This window comes from Durio zibethinus, chromosome 15 (assembly GCF_047325235.1).
Source record: "Durio zibethinus cultivar Kanyao isolate XHJ-2024 chromosome 15, ASM4732523v1, whole genome shotgun sequence".
In the NCBI taxonomy this organism is placed as follows: Eukaryota; Viridiplantae; Streptophyta; class Magnoliopsida; order Malvales; family Malvaceae; genus Durio; species Durio zibethinus.
Genome location: NC_143176.1, coordinates 20,234,034 through 20,253,800, shown reverse-complemented (window position 1 = coordinate 20,253,800; position 19,767 = coordinate 20,234,034). Strand labels below are relative to the sequence as shown.

At 32.3% G+C, this 19,767-nt stretch overlaps 2 protein-coding genes and 1 pseudogene across 4 annotated transcripts; 1 reads left to right on the top strand and 2 right to left on the bottom strand.

The window, feature by feature from the left end:
• The first annotated feature begins 2,529 nt into the window (after positions 1–2,529).
• LOC111302074 (mRNA-decapping enzyme-like protein) lies at positions 2,530–6,357 on the top strand. The gene is made up of 8 exons (XM_022898015.2): positions 2,530–2,848; positions 2,948–2,988; positions 3,075–3,124; positions 3,353–3,497; positions 4,124–4,180; positions 4,771–4,900; positions 5,498–5,959; positions 6,126–6,357. The coding sequence occupies exons 1-8, from the start codon at positions 2,687–2,689 to the stop codon at positions 6,180–6,182; spliced, it is 1,104 nt and encodes a 367-aa protein (XP_022753750.2). The 5' UTR covers positions 2,530–2,686; the 3' UTR covers positions 6,183–6,357.
• Positions 6,358–8,153: 1,796 nt separating this feature from the next.
• Positions 8,154–15,185, bottom strand: LOC111301259 (uncharacterized). Of its 2 annotated transcripts, XM_022896800.2 has the most exons (14): positions 14,753–15,185; positions 14,500–14,657; positions 13,264–13,367; positions 12,419–12,485; positions 11,820–11,912; positions 11,575–11,739; positions 11,327–11,467; positions 11,150–11,227; positions 10,624–10,736; positions 10,467–10,527; positions 9,521–9,688; positions 8,926–9,027; positions 8,595–8,684; positions 8,154–8,465 (listed from the first exon to the last, which is right to left on the bottom strand). In XM_022896800.2, exons 1-14 carry the CDS (start codon positions 15,036–15,038, stop codon positions 8,403–8,405), a joined length of 1,689 nt encoding a protein of 562 aa, XP_022752535.2. In that variant the 5' UTR covers positions 15,039–15,185; the 3' UTR covers positions 8,154–8,402. The 2 variants fall into 2 exon arrangements, with proteins under 2 accessions (XP_022752535.2, XP_022752537.2); XM_022896802.2 differs by lacking the exon at positions 8,595–8,684 and having other exon boundaries at positions 14,753–15,166.
• Positions 15,186–15,876: 691 nt separating this feature from the next.
• Positions 15,877–19,492, bottom strand: LOC111302444 (uncharacterized; annotated as a pseudogene). The gene is made up of 8 exons (XR_016327986.1): positions 19,076–19,492; positions 18,679–18,735; positions 18,394–18,485; positions 18,082–18,105; positions 17,430–17,519; positions 17,185–17,344; positions 16,699–17,022; positions 15,877–16,120 (listed from the first exon to the last, which is right to left on the bottom strand). The product of XR_016327986.1 is annotated as an uncharacterized LOC111302444 (transcript).
• Positions 19,493–19,767: the final 275 nt, after the last annotated feature.

Below are 19,767 nucleotides of genomic sequence, written 5' to 3'. Positions count from 1 at the left end.
TCAACATATCACATTATTAAGGGGATTTCCTAAATCATGGTTCTATTGTTTTCCAAATTAATATTTTATTTAGCATTTTACTAAAAAATATTTTAATTAGCAACAATTTTAAAACAAATTAGTATAGGGTTTGGAAGCACCAAATTTATATTTTAAAAAATATTTTTTTAAATTTAAAAATTTTAACAAACATACGTAACTATGTATTAATCCAACTTTGTTTATTTATTCAAAACTTTTTGTTGGTTTTTTAAGTAATTATATGTAATTTTTGGTTCCTATAAATTTCTTCATTTTATTACTTTTTAAACATTATCCGCTGCTGTAATCAAAACAAAATATTTAATATTTTTAAATGTAAAAAATAATTACAATAATTTTTAAAATATTTTCAAAAAATTAAAAAGAAAAAAAAATTGCTGAGTTTCAGTTTCGGAGAAGTAAAGAGAGGAATCCACTCTGAAACTTTCCGACACATGAACTAAAACAAATCACAAGTAATAAGCTTCTTATCCAATCATTTCTCGCCACGTCACTCTACAATATAACCCGTCGTACCATGACCAAACACCTGGCCAACTCGCCATGTGTCCCACAAGGCTGAGCTACCATCGTTGGAACCATTGCAGCTCTCTTGTTGGCCCACGTTTGACAATAGGTGCTGGGCTTGGATTCAGCTGTCTTCGTGGGTACGTTTCTTTTTCCACAGCTTTCTCTCTTCTTCGTCCCTTGGTAAGAACATGCTCTATTGCTTTTGGCTATCTAATGGTATGAAACTGAATTTGCATGTGAGGCTTTGATGGCGAAATTTTTTCAACTTGAATACGGAGTTTGAATAAATTAGATTGTCAAACTGGATTTATGTTGCCGCCTGTGTTCGGCTGTGCAGGCAAACGTGGACAAGGATCAAGTCAAGGCTGCTATTAAAGCTAGCTCAACAAGACCAACAGATTGACAATGCAAGTATTTCGATAGTTTGAAATTAATCTTTGTGTTTAGGATGAAATGTTATTAACAGCTTCTTTCTCTTTTATACTGCATACAAACATGGACTCCTGGCTGAGGGGCGATTTTAATCTGATCTTGAGCTTACTGAGAAGGAAACTAAGCGAATGGTTATGGAAGTTTCTCGAGCCGAGTACTTTGCCAGTGACATGTTTAAGTCCCAAGTAGGCCGTAAAGAATCATCTGCTTCCACTGCTTAACCATCGGCATCTGGAGCTAGTGAGTAGTGTTAGAGGCAGTGGTTTGCAGGATACTGTTCTTAGCAGCGGCATGCAATTACTGTTGTCAATGGGACTCAGTTATTTATCTGCAGGCACTTGAAGCTTATAGCGTATTCGGGGATGATGTCGATTCCATGGTCTGTTTTCTCGTAGAAACCGGCAGTAGCAGCAGACGCAATGGCAAAGCAACAGAGTGAGTTACAGACTAGTGCAAAAAATTAGTAGCAGGCTGTGTAAAGCGCCATAATTCATAAAAATATTGGCTTCCGTCTCCCTCCATTGCTAATGTTGTAGCCTTGGTAAAAATAAAACAATACCAATTTACTGAAAGCACGCCAGACGGTTAGTAGATGTGTTGATCTAAATTCCAAGTTAATAAAATGATTTAGCTTAGAAAAAGATTACCCTCAAATATCATGTCTACAGGTTGCAGTGTATGATAAAAAGTATCATAGACGAAATTGCTTTTAAGAGTAGTAAATTTCAATTGTTCAGTGTTAAATTGGGTAATATCTGTTAAATTTGATATTAAAGTGATTTTATTTCGCATCTGATAAATACTAGATTTTTTATGATTTTATAATCAAATTATGATTTTTCACTTATTATTAATTGGATTTGGTTAGTATCTTAAATAAAAAAATATTATTAGATTTTATTTAAATATTATTATTGGATGAGATGATTCAAAGTTATGTTTTTGTAAAATATTTTATTAAAAAAAGTTAACGAATAGATTTTAGTTATTTGTAATCAAAGACATTATTAGCTTTTTTTTTTTTTAAATATATGAGATATTAACCAAAATCATGTTTTTAATCTCATAATTAAATATTTAAGAGTTGTTACATTACCATGGACGAATTCATGTTTACATAAATTTTATTATATCTTTTATTTATTGACGTGATCATATAGTGAATCAACTCGACATCTTAAAAAGTATGATAATTTAAAATACGATATGATAAAATAATATAAATATAATATAAATATAAAATATAAAAAATGATATAATTTAAAATTTTAATAATTATTATATTTAAATTTAATAAAATAAAAAAATATATTTTATATTTTTATATCGATATAAATTATAATATATAATTTTTATATAAAATATGATATAAATATATAAATTTTAATATTTTATATTACACGAATTAAACGATTTCTACTTAAAACAGAAGTTGTCCCTGTTGTTACTTAATGTAGGGTGAAGGGTAAATTAGTAACTCCAACTTCCAACTAATTGAACAAAACAAACTAACAGCTTAAAAAGCTTGCCAAGCAAGCAGACTTCGACTTCGCATCACTACATTTCCATCATTCTTTCTTACTTTCTTTTGTTCTTCTATATATACGTGCAATTTCTCTTTCACTTTCATTTTCCAAAAGCACGAAAACTCCATCAAACTCTAGGGTTTTTTCAGTTTATTTTTTAATTAGCGAAAAAAATAATGTCGCAGCAATACGGGAAATTAATGCCTAATCTGGACCAACAAAGAACCAAGCTGCTCAATCTAACGGTCCTCCGTCGTATCGACCCTTTCATCGAGGAAATTCTCATCACCGCCGCTCATGTCGCCTTCTACGAGTTCAACGTTGACCTTAGCCAATGGGTAATGGGTTAATTATTACCTGTTTCTAAGCTTTTTTTTTTTTTTACCTTTAACTTTTGCTTCTTTTTGTTAACCATTTTTTCTTTGTTGTTTCTGCAGAGCCGAAAGGACGTTGAAGGATCTCTTTTTGTTGTCAAGAGGTAACTTTGAAAGTTTTCTTTTTCTTTTTACATTTTCATTTGATTTTTTTAATAATTTATGATATTTCTTTCCGTTCATAATTCAGGAATACGCAGCCTAGGTTTCAGTTTATTGTGATGAATAGACGCAACACTGGTTGGTGCCACGCTGTCCCTGTGCTTCATTTATCATTGCTTAACATTTGTATGCTTAGAACTTGAATAGCAGATATGGCTGATTTAATCGTCATTTTAGTGTCTTGATTCATGTAATTTATTCTATGATCAGTCTTTTTGCACAATTTGGTAGATTAAGCTAAGAAATGAATCTCATAAGAAAGTTTTGTTTGTTTACTAAGTAGTTTCAATGAACCTTTATAAACAGAAAATTTTGTGGAAAATCTCTTGGGAGATTTCGAGTATGAAGTTCAGGATAAATATCTACTATACCGTAATGCTTCTCAGGAAATAAATGGTATTTGGTTCTATGATGCACGTGAGCTTGAGGAGGTTGCAAATCTTTTTAGCAGGTACAGTTAATTTTTTGTCGTTTGTTTGTCTTTGTATGTTTTTGGGCAACAGAAAAATGTATATACATCTTCTCTCTGTGCCAAGTTTGAGCCATGGGTCGTTTGATGCATTGTTAGTAGACCTTTTGGGCCATAATAGTAATAAAAGAATTCTGATTTTCTGTCTTACCATGATCGTGGACCTCGTTAACATTTTCGTAGGCACTGTTTGCAGTAGATGTGATTGTTTGGAACTTGAGTGTTAATTTCTCCACTTAGGAGAGCCTCTCTGATAATTTTGTTGGCTTTTCATTTCCTATTTTGAGTTGTTAATAACAATTAGCTCACCCATTATTTAAGACTTTACATTTGAGGAAGGCAGCGAACAGTGCTCAAACACAAGTGAGTTGTCAAGTGCAAGTGTTTAGGAGCTTGGCCCATGTATTTTAAGCAATAAGAGGAGGTTTCGCTCATTATGTGTTGTGAGCTCATTTTGAGGCATATCTTGTAACTACAAGCTTGAATTCAAGCTGGGTCAGCTTATGTTCACAAGCTTTCTTAAGAAGGTTTTCATGTTTGTGTGGTGAAAATTTTATGATATTTTTAATTGCTTATTTATGTCATTTTATGTGCCTTGGCTTCTTCAGGATTCTTACTGCATACTCAAAGGTGCCCCAGAAGTCAAAGGTATCATCAACCGAAGAGTAAGCATTATAGTCCCCTCTTTTCTATTGTCCACGAATATATTCCTTTATTTACTTGAAAATTAGCATTGTGCTTAGTTATCAATATATCTACATTACTTCAACATCAAGTTGAATTTTCTCGACTTTTAGTACTTTATAATTGTGATCTTTGAGTTTTTCAATCAACCTTGCAGTTTCCAAGCACTAGAAATTATTTCAACAGTTATATTCTGCTACCTATTATCTAAATTGACTTACCTGAGTTTATTATCATAGTGGACTCGCCAACCCTTCTTTTTCCTTCTACCACTTTGGTGCTGGATAATTGTGATTTTGTTGAGGCCTGCACCTTGCTTTGATTTCATTTAGTAGAAAATCCCCTGTTTTTGAGATCCTGCCCAATTTTCAAGCTTTTCTGGTAATATATTTAGAGGAAATTCTTTCTTTAAAATGTACAATTCTGTTTTCAGTTGTAAAATTTTAACTGCAATGAATGGTAAATGCACCAATTGTGATGCCATTATATCTGCTTTGTAAGCTTCCTAGATATTCCAAGCTTCCTTACTTTTTTGCAAATTTCCTAGTAATGATATTATTTACAAATGCAGTGAGTTTGAAGAATTGGAGGCTGTCTCAACAATGGCCGTTATGGCCGGTCATTTGGAGTCGTCATCATCATCAACTGCATCCAGTGCTGCTGGTGTCCCTGATGATCCTGTCTTTGTGAATTTCTTCAGTGTACGCATTTTTCTAAACATTGTTACCTTAACGAAGTAATTTTTAGTGCATTCAATTCTGGCCTCTGATTACATGCATATAGAAAATTGTCACCCTATGATTATAACTTGCCTCCTTGTGTGTTGCTTTGCCCTAAGGTGAGCTCTATGATGACAGATTGATTGTACTTAGTTAATGAACGAAAATTTATTTTTGCTTTCACAGCAAAGATATGGCTGTTGCTAAGTTTCCTAGGATAGCACACTGAATCTAATTGTTTAGTGAATTATGTTTATTATGAGGAGAGGGACTGCATCCTATCTAGTTTGTAATTTCTAAATTTCAACTCTATCTTTTCTTAGTCCATAAGTTCATCCACTAAGATAAATGAACAAACACTGGTTGTTTTCTTTTTTTTATGCCACTTTTACCTTAGAAATTGCAACTAAAAGAAAGAACTAATTAACATGCATCAAGGGCTAAGAGGTATCATTATTAAATGGTCAATGTGATTTAAGATTTTCTTTATAAGGATTCTGAGGTGTTCAGTATGTTGGGCATTGGAACAACATTTCTTATGACTGACTATATTTTAATCCTTTTGTTACATGATTGCAGACAGCTATGACCGTTGGAAGTGCTTCAAATGCAGCAGTTTCTGGACAAACATACCAGACTTCTGCAGCAATGCCTGCACCTTCTAAAGCAGCCAATGTTGGCTCCCCTACGGTGCCAGCTTTGCAACTACCATCTCCTCTATCATCTTCTACTCCTTTGATGCCACTACTTGATACCTCTGAATCCAGAAGCAATCATACTAATCTTGTAAAGCCCTCAGCGTTCTTTGTACCGCCTTCCTCTTCGGCACAGATAGTGCCACCTTTCTCTACATCTATCCCCATTGCTCCTCTACTTAACCCTCCTCCGAGTCAACAACGCCTGTATGGTGCTCCCTTGCTTCAACCTTTTCCACCACCCACTCCATCACCATCTCTCACTCCTGCTCCTGTTCCCATTCAAAACTATGGTCTATCTATCAGCAGAGAAAAAGTTCGGGATGCTCTTTTGGCTCTCATTCAGGTTCGTTTACTGTCTATTGGCAATGTTCCAATCTAGACTCAAAGCTGATGGAAAGGATCTTTGGACTATGCACTTTAAAGAATGTTGATTACGGAAGAACTTTAGTTTTTTTAACTGTCATTTACTCATTTTCCCATGCATCTGACCAGCATTGCAAATGTGTCAGGACAATCAATTCGTCGACATGGTCCACCGAGCACTGCTCAATGCACACCATTCCTGAACACCAAATTGAGGTTTTCTTTTTGTTCTATTGTTCAGGACGTTTTGGTTTCTCCTCCCTTTGCCTCCTTTACTAGAAGATCAAAACCCAATTTGGTATAGCATTTTATCTTTCCTCAATGGATTTGGTGGTGTCCTTATAATCCAATATAGTAATACATAATATGATTTTGCCATGGTAATGTGGTTAGTGTAAACGAACTGCACTTCTTCTTGTGTGGCCATTCTGCCCATTCATGATAGTGTATATATATATATATATATATATATATATATATATATATATATATATATATATATATTGTTATTTTCTACAGTCCAATATAGTAAAAATCTAACAAATTTAAGCAATTAGTTTATTGGGAAATGAGTAAATCGGTGTTGCAAAAAGTTACCATTCATAAAAGTTTTATTACTTATTGCTGATTAGTCAACCCGATCCAATTCTGGCCAAAAGCAATTTTTGAATCGAATGAAATCCACATACATTGGAATGAAGGAACAGGTTGTTTTATTTTTTAAGCAAAAACCCTAAACTGATACCATTAGATATTCTTTTTAAATTAGTACTCATAATTAGTTTGTTATCCATACGGATTATTTTTACTTATTTAAATGTGTAAAAATATAAATTAATATTATTTAATTGCTTTCCTATTTAAAAAATATATAATACATATATTATAGTTAAGATATCAAATCATAATAAATTAATTATAAATATTTTTAAAATTTTAAAAATATATAATAAGTGATATTTGTGTTTTTAAATTTTTTTTAAAAAACTTAAGGATTATATAGAAAGTTACTGAAGTAAAAATATTCATCGGAAAATTTTAATTTAAAATGAGATTTCTAGGTGAAATTTTAATCGGATAAGATTAATATTTTTAAGTTCTATCTAAATTAATATTTTTAAGTTCTATCTAAATTAATATTTTTAAGTTTTATATTTTTATTATAATTTATTGAAATTTTTTATTTAAAAAAATCATGAGAATTAATCAAATAATTTGGGTGAAATTTTATTTTCAAAAATTTTGATATTTAAATTTAAATCATACGTAATAGTTATTGTCCATGTGTTGAAAAAATATGTTTATCTAAATGTTCACGTGACAAATTTTATCATGTATATTTGTATATTGTAATATAATATATACTAACTTACTACTCATATGATATATGAATAGTTTTATTTATTTAAATGTGTAAAAGTTTAAATTAATATTATTTAATCACTTGCATATTTAAAAATATATAATATATATTATAATTAAAATATCAAATCATATTAAATTGATTATAAATATCTTTTGAATTAAAAAAAAAATAAATGATATTTATATTTTTTAATTAAAAAAAAACTAATGGATTATAAAGAAAGTTACCAAAGTAAAAATATCCATTTAAAAATTTTTAATTTAAGAAGAGATATGTCTAGATAGAATTTTAATCAAATAAGATTAATTTTTTAAAATTTTCTATTTTTATTACAAATTGCTAAATTTTTTTTTTTTGAAAAAAAATTATATTTAAGATTTTATTTTTGAAAATTTTGATATTTGAATTTAAATCATGTATAATAAGTATTATCCATATGCCAAAAAATATATACATTCATCTGAATGTCCACGAGACAAATCTTATTAAATATCCTTGTATGTTTTAATATAATATATATATAATAATTCCTATTCAAGTTATGACTGATAATATTAAAATTGAATAAATCAAAATCATATCAATATAAAGATAATATTCATTGAAGGAAAATATGATATAAAATATAAATAATAATAATAAAAAAAAAAACAAACAAGAATTTTATTAAAAAGACATTTTAGATTAGATCTTTTTTAATTATAATTCTTTAATATCATAATTTTTTTGTTATTACTCTAGGTCCCCGTATTTGTTTATTTATAGTCCCTAAGTAGATTATCTTGAGTTGGGCAAACCCAGAGAAAAATGAAACAAAACAAAAATAAAATAGAATACAATGTCAGATGGATCTAGGCAAAATTTTTCTCTAACCTTGATTTATCTAATTATGGAAAAAGAAATTATACCCTCTATTTTGGAACAAGATTTAAAATGAACTAAAACTAACAAAAACATCCGTGAAAACCACTAGGGAACCTTCATGGAGATTTTAGTTTAAGCTACATCATAAAAAACCTTGCCTACAATGCATTCGCATACATTGCGGCTCCAGCGATCAAGCCGTTTTCACCTTTCGAGAGGGGGGCCGTCGAAATAAACTGATCAGATCATCAAGACCCTGTATAACAGCATTGTCATTAAATTATCATTTAAAAAAAAAATTCACATCGAATAAGTAGTTGAATATTAGGATCGACATCAACATTGACATCAACATTGAAGGTTTGCTTAATAGTGGAGAGTGTACCCTAGTCGTGATGACAAGAAAACTGAAGAGCACTATCAAATATGATCCCAACACAAGAAGTAACAGCAAGTCAAATGTTACACTAGCAACCTGTAACATCGCGTTTAAACCTGGTCATTATCTTCGGTGGTTACAAAAAAAAAAAAAAAAAACGAGTACAAGATAGAAAGAAACAACGCCTGTCTATATCTCCATATTGTCTCAACTGACATTAATAATATTCCCACAAAAAGATTGTCGAGTTAAAATTCAACCATGAGAAAGAATGAGAAAGAGATAGAACATTTAAGCAAAAATTAAAATATTTACCATATGTGAATATAGTAATTACCTGGTATATGTTAAGCCTAGCGCTAGTTGAATCATAAAAAGTGAATATCCCTTCAAGAATCTCATGTTGCATTTTCACTTCATCGGTATGATCAGCTAATTCCTGCCATTGAGTGAAACAAATAGCGAGTTAGAATTGAAAGTGATAGAAAGCATAAGGCAAGTCATTCAGTGTTTTCAACATTTACCCTAAATCGTAAATCCCTCACTATCCAAAGAGTATGTTCAGCTATATTTACCAACGGTTCATCCAATTGGCAGAAGAGAGTAAAAGTTTTGAAGTGATGCATGCAACCTAGAATGAAATATAGGTAACTTTTTCTTTACTCTTGCTTCTGATTAATCGTACATTCAACATCTCTTCATAAAAGCAAAGAGGTTTCTATCATCAAATTCCCAATTGTTAAAGCACTTATCCAAGACATTTAACAATCCTGATATCTTAAATATCATATATTTGATTTTCCTTCACTTTGATTCTTTTAACCTAAACTCAACTCTCAGGAAAATCAATACAAATGTTAAAGTGTAAATTACCATCTTAAAAAAACAAGAAACATAAAGGAGAAGATCAAGAAAACAAATAGAAGATAAACCTTTTTCAATGCCATGACAAAAGGGTCATTCTTTGAAAGAAATGGAGCCACTCGAGGTGTTCGTGACAAAAGATCCAGCCAAGATTGCACATAAGCAGGATTGACAGCCAAACTACTGTCATCTGCAAAAATTTGGACATTTTTTCCCTGGTGGCCATAGATATGCCTCTGCAAAAAGAAAGGAAAAGACACTTTTTAAATAAACAGTACATGTCCATGCACAAGTAAATTATTAAACCTTAATGTCTTTGCACACAAGTGACAAGTTATCTACTATCTAAATACTCTTACTATATATATATAAAATAGCAATGACAACAACTGCCAACACACAGCCTTTAACTAGTTGGTCGAGTTACATAGATCATATACTATTGTGCTCTATATAGAATAAGACCAGTAAAAGCATGTTCCTTTTCATACTTCCCACACATATTTTCTTTGGTCTTCCCGTTCCTCTTCTAACATAAGCATCCCCCAAATTCCATTATTTTACAAGAGCATATTTGCGCCTTCACCTCAAATGTCCAAAAGATTAAATTGCAACAATAATCAACATAAATACTACTATAATTCTCCAGGGAGAATGTATTTAATTTATCCTATGTTTTAATATGCACTGGTGAAATTTTCACTTCTATGCTTTTACATGCAAATTTATTACATTCCAAATGAGAATCAAATGATAAATTATTCATGTCACTATCACATTTGCCATTGCTTTGGTAGAGATCAGACATGGATGTAATTGGTCCACTAAGTCCGTTCCAATAGGTTGCAGGTTCCGATAAATATTGCAAAATAAAAATTTTCCATTTCTTTATTCTAACTCATAAGAAAGAGGGGCTAGGATGTTATGTCTTGCAAGTACAAACTCATTTTATTATAAGCATAGCTTTCCAAAAAACATTAAATCAATGTATACTTGCAGATCAGTTGATCTTACCGCAAGACTTTCAGCAACTAACTTCACACCTCTAATAATTGCAGTTTCATTCACAAATTGTCTGCAAAAAACATCCAGCTCTCAGCAACTAGTCTCGAACACAGACACGTACACTCTTGCAATTGGATTAATAAGGGCTAGAGTTTGAAAAGATGACCTGTTATCAAACAGACCTCCAGTGCCTTCTAGGAGTTCAGGCGCAACAGAGAATTCAGAAAGAGTGGCAGCAGTGACTCTCAGCCTAGAGAACTGTTCATGCTCCCAAGCTACCTACAGCAGCTCAACTGCTTTATTACCTGATCTAAGCAGCAGAAATGCAAGCACACAGCATTCTTATATCTATCCATAGAATGTTCTCATAAATAGACGTGCTGCATCTTCATGTTTAACATCATATTGTTACCAGAAATGGCACAAAGTTCAGATTTAACAGATTTATTTCAAGATTAAGTTAAGCATTCTCCAGAAAACATGTTCTGCTCAACATAGTCCAGGACCATAAAAGGCCTAAGGAATTACTGCTGCTATGAGAAACCACAAAAATATATTCATTCAAGATATATCACCTTAAAATTTCAATGGTCCTCATAGATGAAATTGAATAATACACAAATACTAATAATTGCACAAAATGGTAGCAGAAGATGGTTCAAACATTGAAACATATACATATATCAACTTACTCGAGGATTGGATATGTTTATTTTCTTGTGTTTCATGCCAACTTTGAGGTCCAGCTCCTCTGCTACATTAGAGAAACCCTTCAATAAACACCACGTATCAGATTATGAGCCATGTAAAGGAAACTGAATATCATATACTGCCTTCAAAACCTGTTATTCCAGATGTTAGCGGCTTACATAAAAAATTTGCTTGATGTAGGCATTCTCTGGTGGCTTGGACACATGAATCCACAACTCATTATCCCATGAACCAATACTATTTAAGCAAATAGCATAGTCAATACTCTCATGTAAACGTTGATCAAAACTCCGAAGCCACTGCACAGAATATGATGCTTATATGACCATAGTAACAAAAGTAACAAGATAGATATACAAGCCTCAGAAAGATGACAGAAATTCAATTCACCAAGGAAAACTAATACCTTCTGAGTCCCATTGTAGTTATATGGTCCACCAGATGTCAGGCCAAAAAGTAAATTGTACCGTCCTCTTGTCTTAGGATTTGAGTAGAGAAGTGAGAATAACCTAGCTACTTCAAGAAGTGCCACAATGCCACTTCCATTGCTGTCACTTCCTACCGACAATGCCTACATTTATAAAAAATTTCTCACAACTTCATTTGGATCATTGAAGCAGATTCTTAATTGAAATTAAGTAAAGTACATACAGGAGCAGCCCCAAAAGTATCATAAGATGCCACAATAGCAATGGTTGGAAGTTGATTTGCCTCTCCATCAGCTTTCAATCCAGACAACCACCCCTGTTACCACAGAGAAGAATTACAAGAGTAAAAACTTCTTCTAGTAAACACCATTAATAGCATATTCAAGATTCCCCAGCTTATACATGCAATAAGCAAAAACTAGCTAAGAAAAATTAAGCATACCAATATCCGATGTCAAAACATCTTTCCAAACAAAAACAAATATGAAGCTGGTGCATGCGACATATGCACATGAACCATGTAACTTTCAAGAAGCATTGATATATTTTCTTTATTCCCAGGTCAGAAGGTAATAAAATAAGGTTCTTTCCTTTTACATCACCTCTACTGTATTAACCTCGAGCCTCAACCTTTCAAATGCAAGAGAAGGGTATTTTTTTCATATTGTAAAAACAAAACCAAGTGAATGTCTTTCATCTACTACCTGCATCTGATATTACTATGTATAGGATGCAGCTAGATTACAAGCCAGGAGAATTTTTCCACAAATAATCAGTTACAACTCCTTTCCTTCACTTAGAAAAGTAAAAGTTGACACAAACCTGAATATTAGTGATGGTGGGAGATGCAACTTTCTTAGGTTCTGGTGTTGAGATAACAAGCTTGTATCTGAAATTATTTCCCAAGAAGAGCCGGAATTAAACATGAATAATGACAACAAATCTATATACTTACCAATCTCAACAGAAAAATGAACTAGAAAATACACAAAAACTAACAAAATATTTACAAGTAAGTAGAGATAGAATAATTTTTACTTAAAAATACAAAACCATGGTAAAGGATAACAACAAGGACTAAAATCAGGCACAAATGCAGTAAGATTAATGTTGGAATTTCAGTGAAAAAACAAGGGAATCAGTTGTTTGGACCTTGAGCTGCGAAAATGATATTTTTACAAATTTTGAGAAATAAAAAGAGGAAACAGGTAATATGTTCTCTCCCTCAATGAAAACAGTTAAGAGTTCAGGAAGATCCTTTTCCTGATATCAAATGGGCATCCTTATAAAACACTTGAATGGTACCATGCCCCTTTATCTTTTGCTGAAACTGTTTCAAAGAAAGTTCATTACAAATGAAAACCAAATGAAGATTTCTTTATTCTGCAAATCCATGTCAGCTCTCTCTCAGAGAAAAAAAAACTGGCAGATTAGATGCAGGTGCTTTTCTACTTGAGGTAAAAATGCAATGAAAAACCCTCATGAGATGACAAACTGAGACTGTCATGAGACATGAAGTTTTTAGGTACAAGGGAAGAGCACATGGTATGTTAAGCTACCCAAATTTATGAAATGATAATAATCATTCACTGCAAAAACAAAGGCATAAGATAAGCATCTTATCTACTAGAATTTCCACAATTTTAAACAAAAAGCTATAAACTTACCCGCCAGTAGTTGCAGTAGCAGGCTGACCAATCAAATCATTCCTCTTGATAGCAGCCAACACAGTATCAATTTCATCATTCTCAAAAGCGAAATAGACTGGATACTGCAACACCAAATCCCAAAATAAAGTTACAAATGTGTAGCATCAAGAAGACATAAGGGAATAAAGAAGAGACAACTAACAAAGTTTTCCTTTTCTTGCCATTTTTCTCCAATAAATGAGAAGAAACAAAGGTTAAGTTTCGAATCACAAGAATATCATTAACTGGATTTCAGTTCTAAAAACCATATGTGCACAAAGAACATGAGGTGAAAACTGAGAAGTAGAGGACAGATATCTGTCCTGGCTGATGACACAGCAGAACATAGAATGATAGTGTACTAATGAGAATGAGACCTAAGTATATATCATAATATAATTACTTTTTGAAGAAAAAGCTTTCTGAAGATGCAATAATAGCAATAAAAAAAATGGCTCAAATCCTACATATATGCATTGGTGTTGAAGTTGCTTATTGATAGAAAAATTAGAGGAAGAAATTTCATGGTTTATGCTATTCAACAATCATATAATTAGTTAATATGAAATAACAGACATCAACTCAGTATGGAAGCAAGGATCAAGAATTTGGAATCTAAATCTTTCAGACTTGGCAAGATTTTTTAAACAATGGCAAAATAATTAGAAAGTTAGTGTTAAACCAATGGCCAAGATAGAGGAAGAAAATATTGAGACAATGTCAAAATTAATTTCAATCAAGATGTAAATGTTGGTGTACTAAACACCGACAAAGCAACATATAGGCGTTGCAAAAAAAAAAAATCGTAAGTAGTCAAAAGATGACGACAACATGAGGGGAACGCCACTAAATACAGTTCAGCATCAGTCAACAAAGACAGAGAAATGCCCTAACTGAAAAATTGAACATGCTAGATTGTCAAGTTAACACATGACAACATAAGGGAAAAGAGTAAAGACATTAAACAAGAATCAGTCTCAGGCAACAAAGACAAAATAGCACTCGAACCAAAATCAAGCCTTGTAAACTGTCAAGTTAACAGAGTTCAGATCTCAATGAAAATTAAGTTGGCAATCATGGAAACTTCAATCTCAATACATATTATGTACCAAAAAAATTTTATATAGAAACTTACACAAAGATATAGATTCCAATAATACTTTTGTGGTAAAGATATAATTTAAACATAAGAAAATATATCTCTAGTATACTCACAGGTATATTTGCATTTATAAGTAACTGTTCGAGCTGTGCCAATAGATTTTTCATTTTCTCTTTTTCATGAATTTGCTTATTCCCTCCATTTTCAAAGCTAAATACTTCAGGAAGCAGAAACAACAACCCTCCTAATGGCTTTTTCTGATTAATATAATCTGCCAACCACCAAAAAGAAAAGGTTAAATTAAATTAAGAAACTTAAAACTCAAAAGAAAGAGGTAAAATTGAATTGTTGAGAATGAAAGTGAACCTCTGATGAAAGTGATGTTCAATTCACGAAGAGGGATGATGAGGACGGTTCTAGAAAGATCGGCGCCAGGAGGGAAATGCAAGGAGGCGGCATGGTGGTTCAGGGCGGCAAAGCGAGATCCGAAAGGGGAACCGGACATGTCGTATTGGATTAGACGGTAGACGTCGACGGCGGTGGCAGCGTCGCAGAGTTCGACGCAGGCCACTAAAATGAAGACTAGAGCGATCACTGAGTACATCGATTCAAGCATCTCGCGGTGGCCGCCGGATTTCTTTGAAGCCTCCATCGGAGGGAGGGGTGGGGTCCGATTGGGATCTAGGGTCCGGAGTCAGTGAAATGAGAATTTTGGGTTTTTATTGTTCTTCTTTGATTTTGTTTAATGGAGTGTAATTGATTCCATGTTACTGTTTGTCAATTGCCTCAATGTACACTTAAATGTTACAAGGGGCAAAATTAGATAAAAATGTCCGCTTTACAAAGATACGTACAATAATTCGCGTATATGTACGAATATTATTGATAAATATAAAATTATTTATCATAATTTACATTAATACATTTAAAGGTAAAAAAATGAAAAAATCGAAAATCGGCTCAAAATCATAATATTTGATTAAGATTAATTTTTTTATTTAATTTAGATTAAATTTAGATATTAAATATATATTAATTTTAAATTAAATTTCAAATTAAAATATGAAAAACATCGAATTATATATTTTTATTAATTTTTATATATTTTTTAAATTTTTATGAAATAAAATCAATTATTTTATAATATATCTATTTAAATATATTCAAAATTTTATTAAAATAATATATAAAAAATAAAAAATAAAATTTTAAAATCTATTGAATTGAATTTATAAAATTTAATTCAAATGAAATCGATTTCAAAATAATATTAATTTAAATTCAAATCAAGTTTTAAAAGTTTATAATGTAATATATTATTTAAAAAAATTAAATTAAATCCAATTCGAAGTGTTATTACTTGATTAGATATGTCAAATTATAAAACATATATTTTTATTTTTATCAAATTTATATAAAATTTATTAATTTTTATTTCATATATGAAATTATAAAATTTCATTGCATTCAACTGAGTTGACTCAGTAAAAAAACTTTAAAATAAAATCTTAAATGATATAAATTAATTCGAAAACTTAAAATTGTTTAAAAAAAAAAAAAAGTTCTAACTTAAAACTTGAAGATATACTTGACTTAATTAAAAAAAAAAAAAAATCGCATTGCTCATTTTACTTGGCAGCAGCCGCCCAAGATTTGAGCTACCCGGTGGCATTAAGCATTTGGCCTTTTGCTTCAACTTCCAAAAGGATTCAGAATTTTTGGTTTTTGAACCGCCTGCAATTTTCAATCAAATAAGAAATTTTAAATCTGTTTAAGTTTGGCATGCCACATCCATATTTATGCAAATGACCAAATACCTAAGATCAATTATTAATCCTTCGAAAATTTAAAACTCGTTTTAATTTATTCATATAATCATTTTAAAAAATATATATTTAACAAGTAATTCAAATCCAACTTCTTTTATCCTCAGCTATGCCCACTTCTTGTAAAAGGAAAAAAAATCTATTGACCCTCCATGGAAAGATAATAAGGCAACTTAAGCGGAAATTTTTGTGTTTCCACTCCCACATAACCGAATAGTAATAAAATTTATCAATTAAATGGGCACATAAAAAACCCTTTTAGACAAAATTTGTGAAAGAATTTTTTTTTACTCTAAATTGGTTATCAATCATCGTATGATCATGAACAGTTCAATGGCAGTAATCACGTTAGAAATATGCATGAATTTTGAGCATCATTCGCCGAAATTAGAAACATATACGATAAAGCATCAACACCAATGAATGGACCTTGCAGTTTTGCTAGAATTCGATATTCATTGAAACTTGCAAGGGAAATGTACGTACCCTGAATCATACCGGCACCAGCACAGGTAAGTAGAAACCGCATCATTCCCCTTAAGAGTTTGTTTGGATGGCTTTCTTGTCTGAATCATCCCCATGTATTTAACATGGCACAAAATGTGGAAGAATTTCCCGCTGTACGGCACTAGCCAGGAAGACATCAGTTCATGGTTGAAGTATTCAATCAAACTATGCAAAATTGCAGACTCAGTCACTTGAATGTTCCTCGTTTTCTGGAAAGATAAACTGCAGGTCTTCATTATCTCTGTATACTTGAACAAGAGCAGCCGCTTTGTATGCAAACATGCCAACCATTGAAGGCACAAGCTGTGAAGAACAAGGACCGAAAACTATAAATGATAATGCAAACTACTTGTTGCCATGTTTCAAACTTCAAGAGTGTCTCGGAATTTCACAAGCAGGCCAAAAACCATATGCAGGATATTGCTTGACAGGTTATTATCAACAAAACCTTGTCTGAAGAGCTACCTGAAAATCAAAGAAATCATTGGCCAAAAATTTATGGGACAGGATCCACAATCAATATACAGCAGCTGGGATCACTAGTCTTGGAGAAGAAAGAGCAATGCCACTACCCTTGATTGATCTCTCTAAGAAGTCCTGCAAGTCCTCACTTCTTATTCCTATTCTGAAATAAGAAAACAAACATCATTGTAAATAATCAAAGGGAAAAAGAGTGATCACAAATAGAAGACGGAAGTTCTCAATAGTACTTTTTCAATTTCTTTTGCTTGAAAATCTGATGAACCATTTCCTTCAATAGATTATCCACATGCTGATATAAGAGCTGAAGGTACAAGCAACTGCACAGAAAATGAATTCGGTTAAAAATTTGGTACTAAGATGACTAGCAAGGGTGGCAAAAAAGTCATGAACAATAACGACAAGGGTTTCTCTCCTCTTCCTATCCTCAAGAAAGTATCACATGGGCAACATTTGTTCCTAAGTTGAGTATGCTAAAATGCTGATCAGTTGAAAGATTTCCTCAACTAGATACTGAATGGCTTGTCCGAGTCAATAACCTTTGGATTTACTCCAAGCAATAATAAATTTTGAGGATAAAAATTTTATTGGGCCTCTAAAGGCTTCGAGGGGAATATGACCATCATGCCTGAAATTAAAATATCCCCTCGTTACGCCACTAGATGAATATGAAGTTTTCTTCTCTGTATAAGATACTTATGGGAATTTTTCAGTTCAATATATCATCTCCGCAAAGTAAACATGTGAAAAGATGGGGGCCTTAAACCTTGACTCATTGCTTCTTTAGTTCTATGAATTCATTACAAGAATAGAGTTGCTACACTGAGCTCATTAAAGTGTCAATTCAACAGAAACAACCAAATTAGAAATGTAGCAACTAACCTGAAAAGAACCCCTACAACATAACTAACAGCAGCCCGCACAATATGAAAGAAGGTCATTTCTATGGAAGCTAATAGGAATGTGACAATGTCTGAATATCTCTTTTTTTTTTCCCTCTTGAAGCAATATCTCCTAAACATAGAAGGAATGGAAGTATGCCCAATGCTTAAAAGTAAAGAATTGTAGCAAGATTTCAGATTCATTTCCATTTTCCCAGTTCTCAAGCAGGCCATAACTGATCAAGACATGTGCTGAAAGAATATCCATATCATTAAATTTTAGACATCACAATTCAGAGTTGCTGGTTTTGGCGAATATTTTACCTGAACTGATAAGACTATCAAACCATACCCACTGCATGCAGTTCCAATTCCAACTGATAAAAGCATCAACTCTCTCTTGCCCTACAAGAACAAATGACAAAGAATTACCACCTTCCACAATAATTTAACATTTGTCTGAAGCAAGACTTATTACAGTTTGTGACCAAAACCTCTTTCCAGTTATCCATTGGTCCTTGACACTTTACTAAAACAACTGTATATAAAAAATAAACCCCTAACTAAGAAATAGATGAGTTCGAGATGAGTGGCATACAGCTTCATATTTAAGATGGTTCAGTTTCTTCCTTCTTTCACTGTCATCCAGCAACACCTGTTCATACACATGGGTTAATAACAATTAAGGTGATTTATTTCTTTAAACTTGAAAGAATTTTTTGGGAGTTTAATAAAAGTTGGAAGGGATTTAAAATTGGACCAATTATGACACAAATATAGGGCTTGAATCCATTGAAGGGGTTTCTGCCCTATATGTGACAACTGAGAGCAGCCCCTTGGTTAACCTGTTTCTGGGCCACACCTCGTTAGGTTGGCCAAGCATTGGTCTCGTGCACTACTCATTTGTTTAAGCAGAGAGCTCCCAACATGGATAGCATAGGACAAAATGATAACCAGAGAGGGGGGCAGAAGGGAGGGAAAATATAAAAGCACACCTTGGCAATAGCTTTCTTATTCCTCGGTGCAGAATTGTCACCTAATAACCATTCCTGAGTTCTTGACAGCATAAAAAATCCACTACCATCATCACTTCCCATGACCTACATATATGTAAGGATCATTATCACAACTCACAAGTGAATTCAATCAGCTTGGTCCATGAAATAATATGTATGAAAACAAGCAAACATGGAGCAAATCAGATATCAGATTCACAAATCAGGAGTAAAATACAGGTTGGGCTAGGGGAGTTGAAGCAGAACTATAATTACATACGGCATACAGAAATAATTAAGAACATGTTAAACTAAAACCATGCCAGCATAGAAAGCAAAGAGATAATATTGTACCCGCTCTGCTTGCTGAGTAGAGTGTACAAGTTTGCCAAAATCAGCATTAACTGTTAGGAAAATGGGGCTCATGTAATTGGTTTTGAATCAATCAAAAGACATAAGCTTGGTCCTTTTTTTTACACAAAATCCTAGTTACTTAATAAAAAGAGTTGAGACTGTTTTAAGACGGTGTCGTAAACCAAAAAAAGAAAGAAGAAAAACCAGAAAGATAGAGAGAAAAGGGATAAGGGAAAGTTGGTTGAATGAAAGTCGATACATGATTCGATTAAGCTGAAATTTTGTCAGTAGGTTTATGATTAAGAATTCTACATTCTGAACAGTAAAGATCAAGTTTG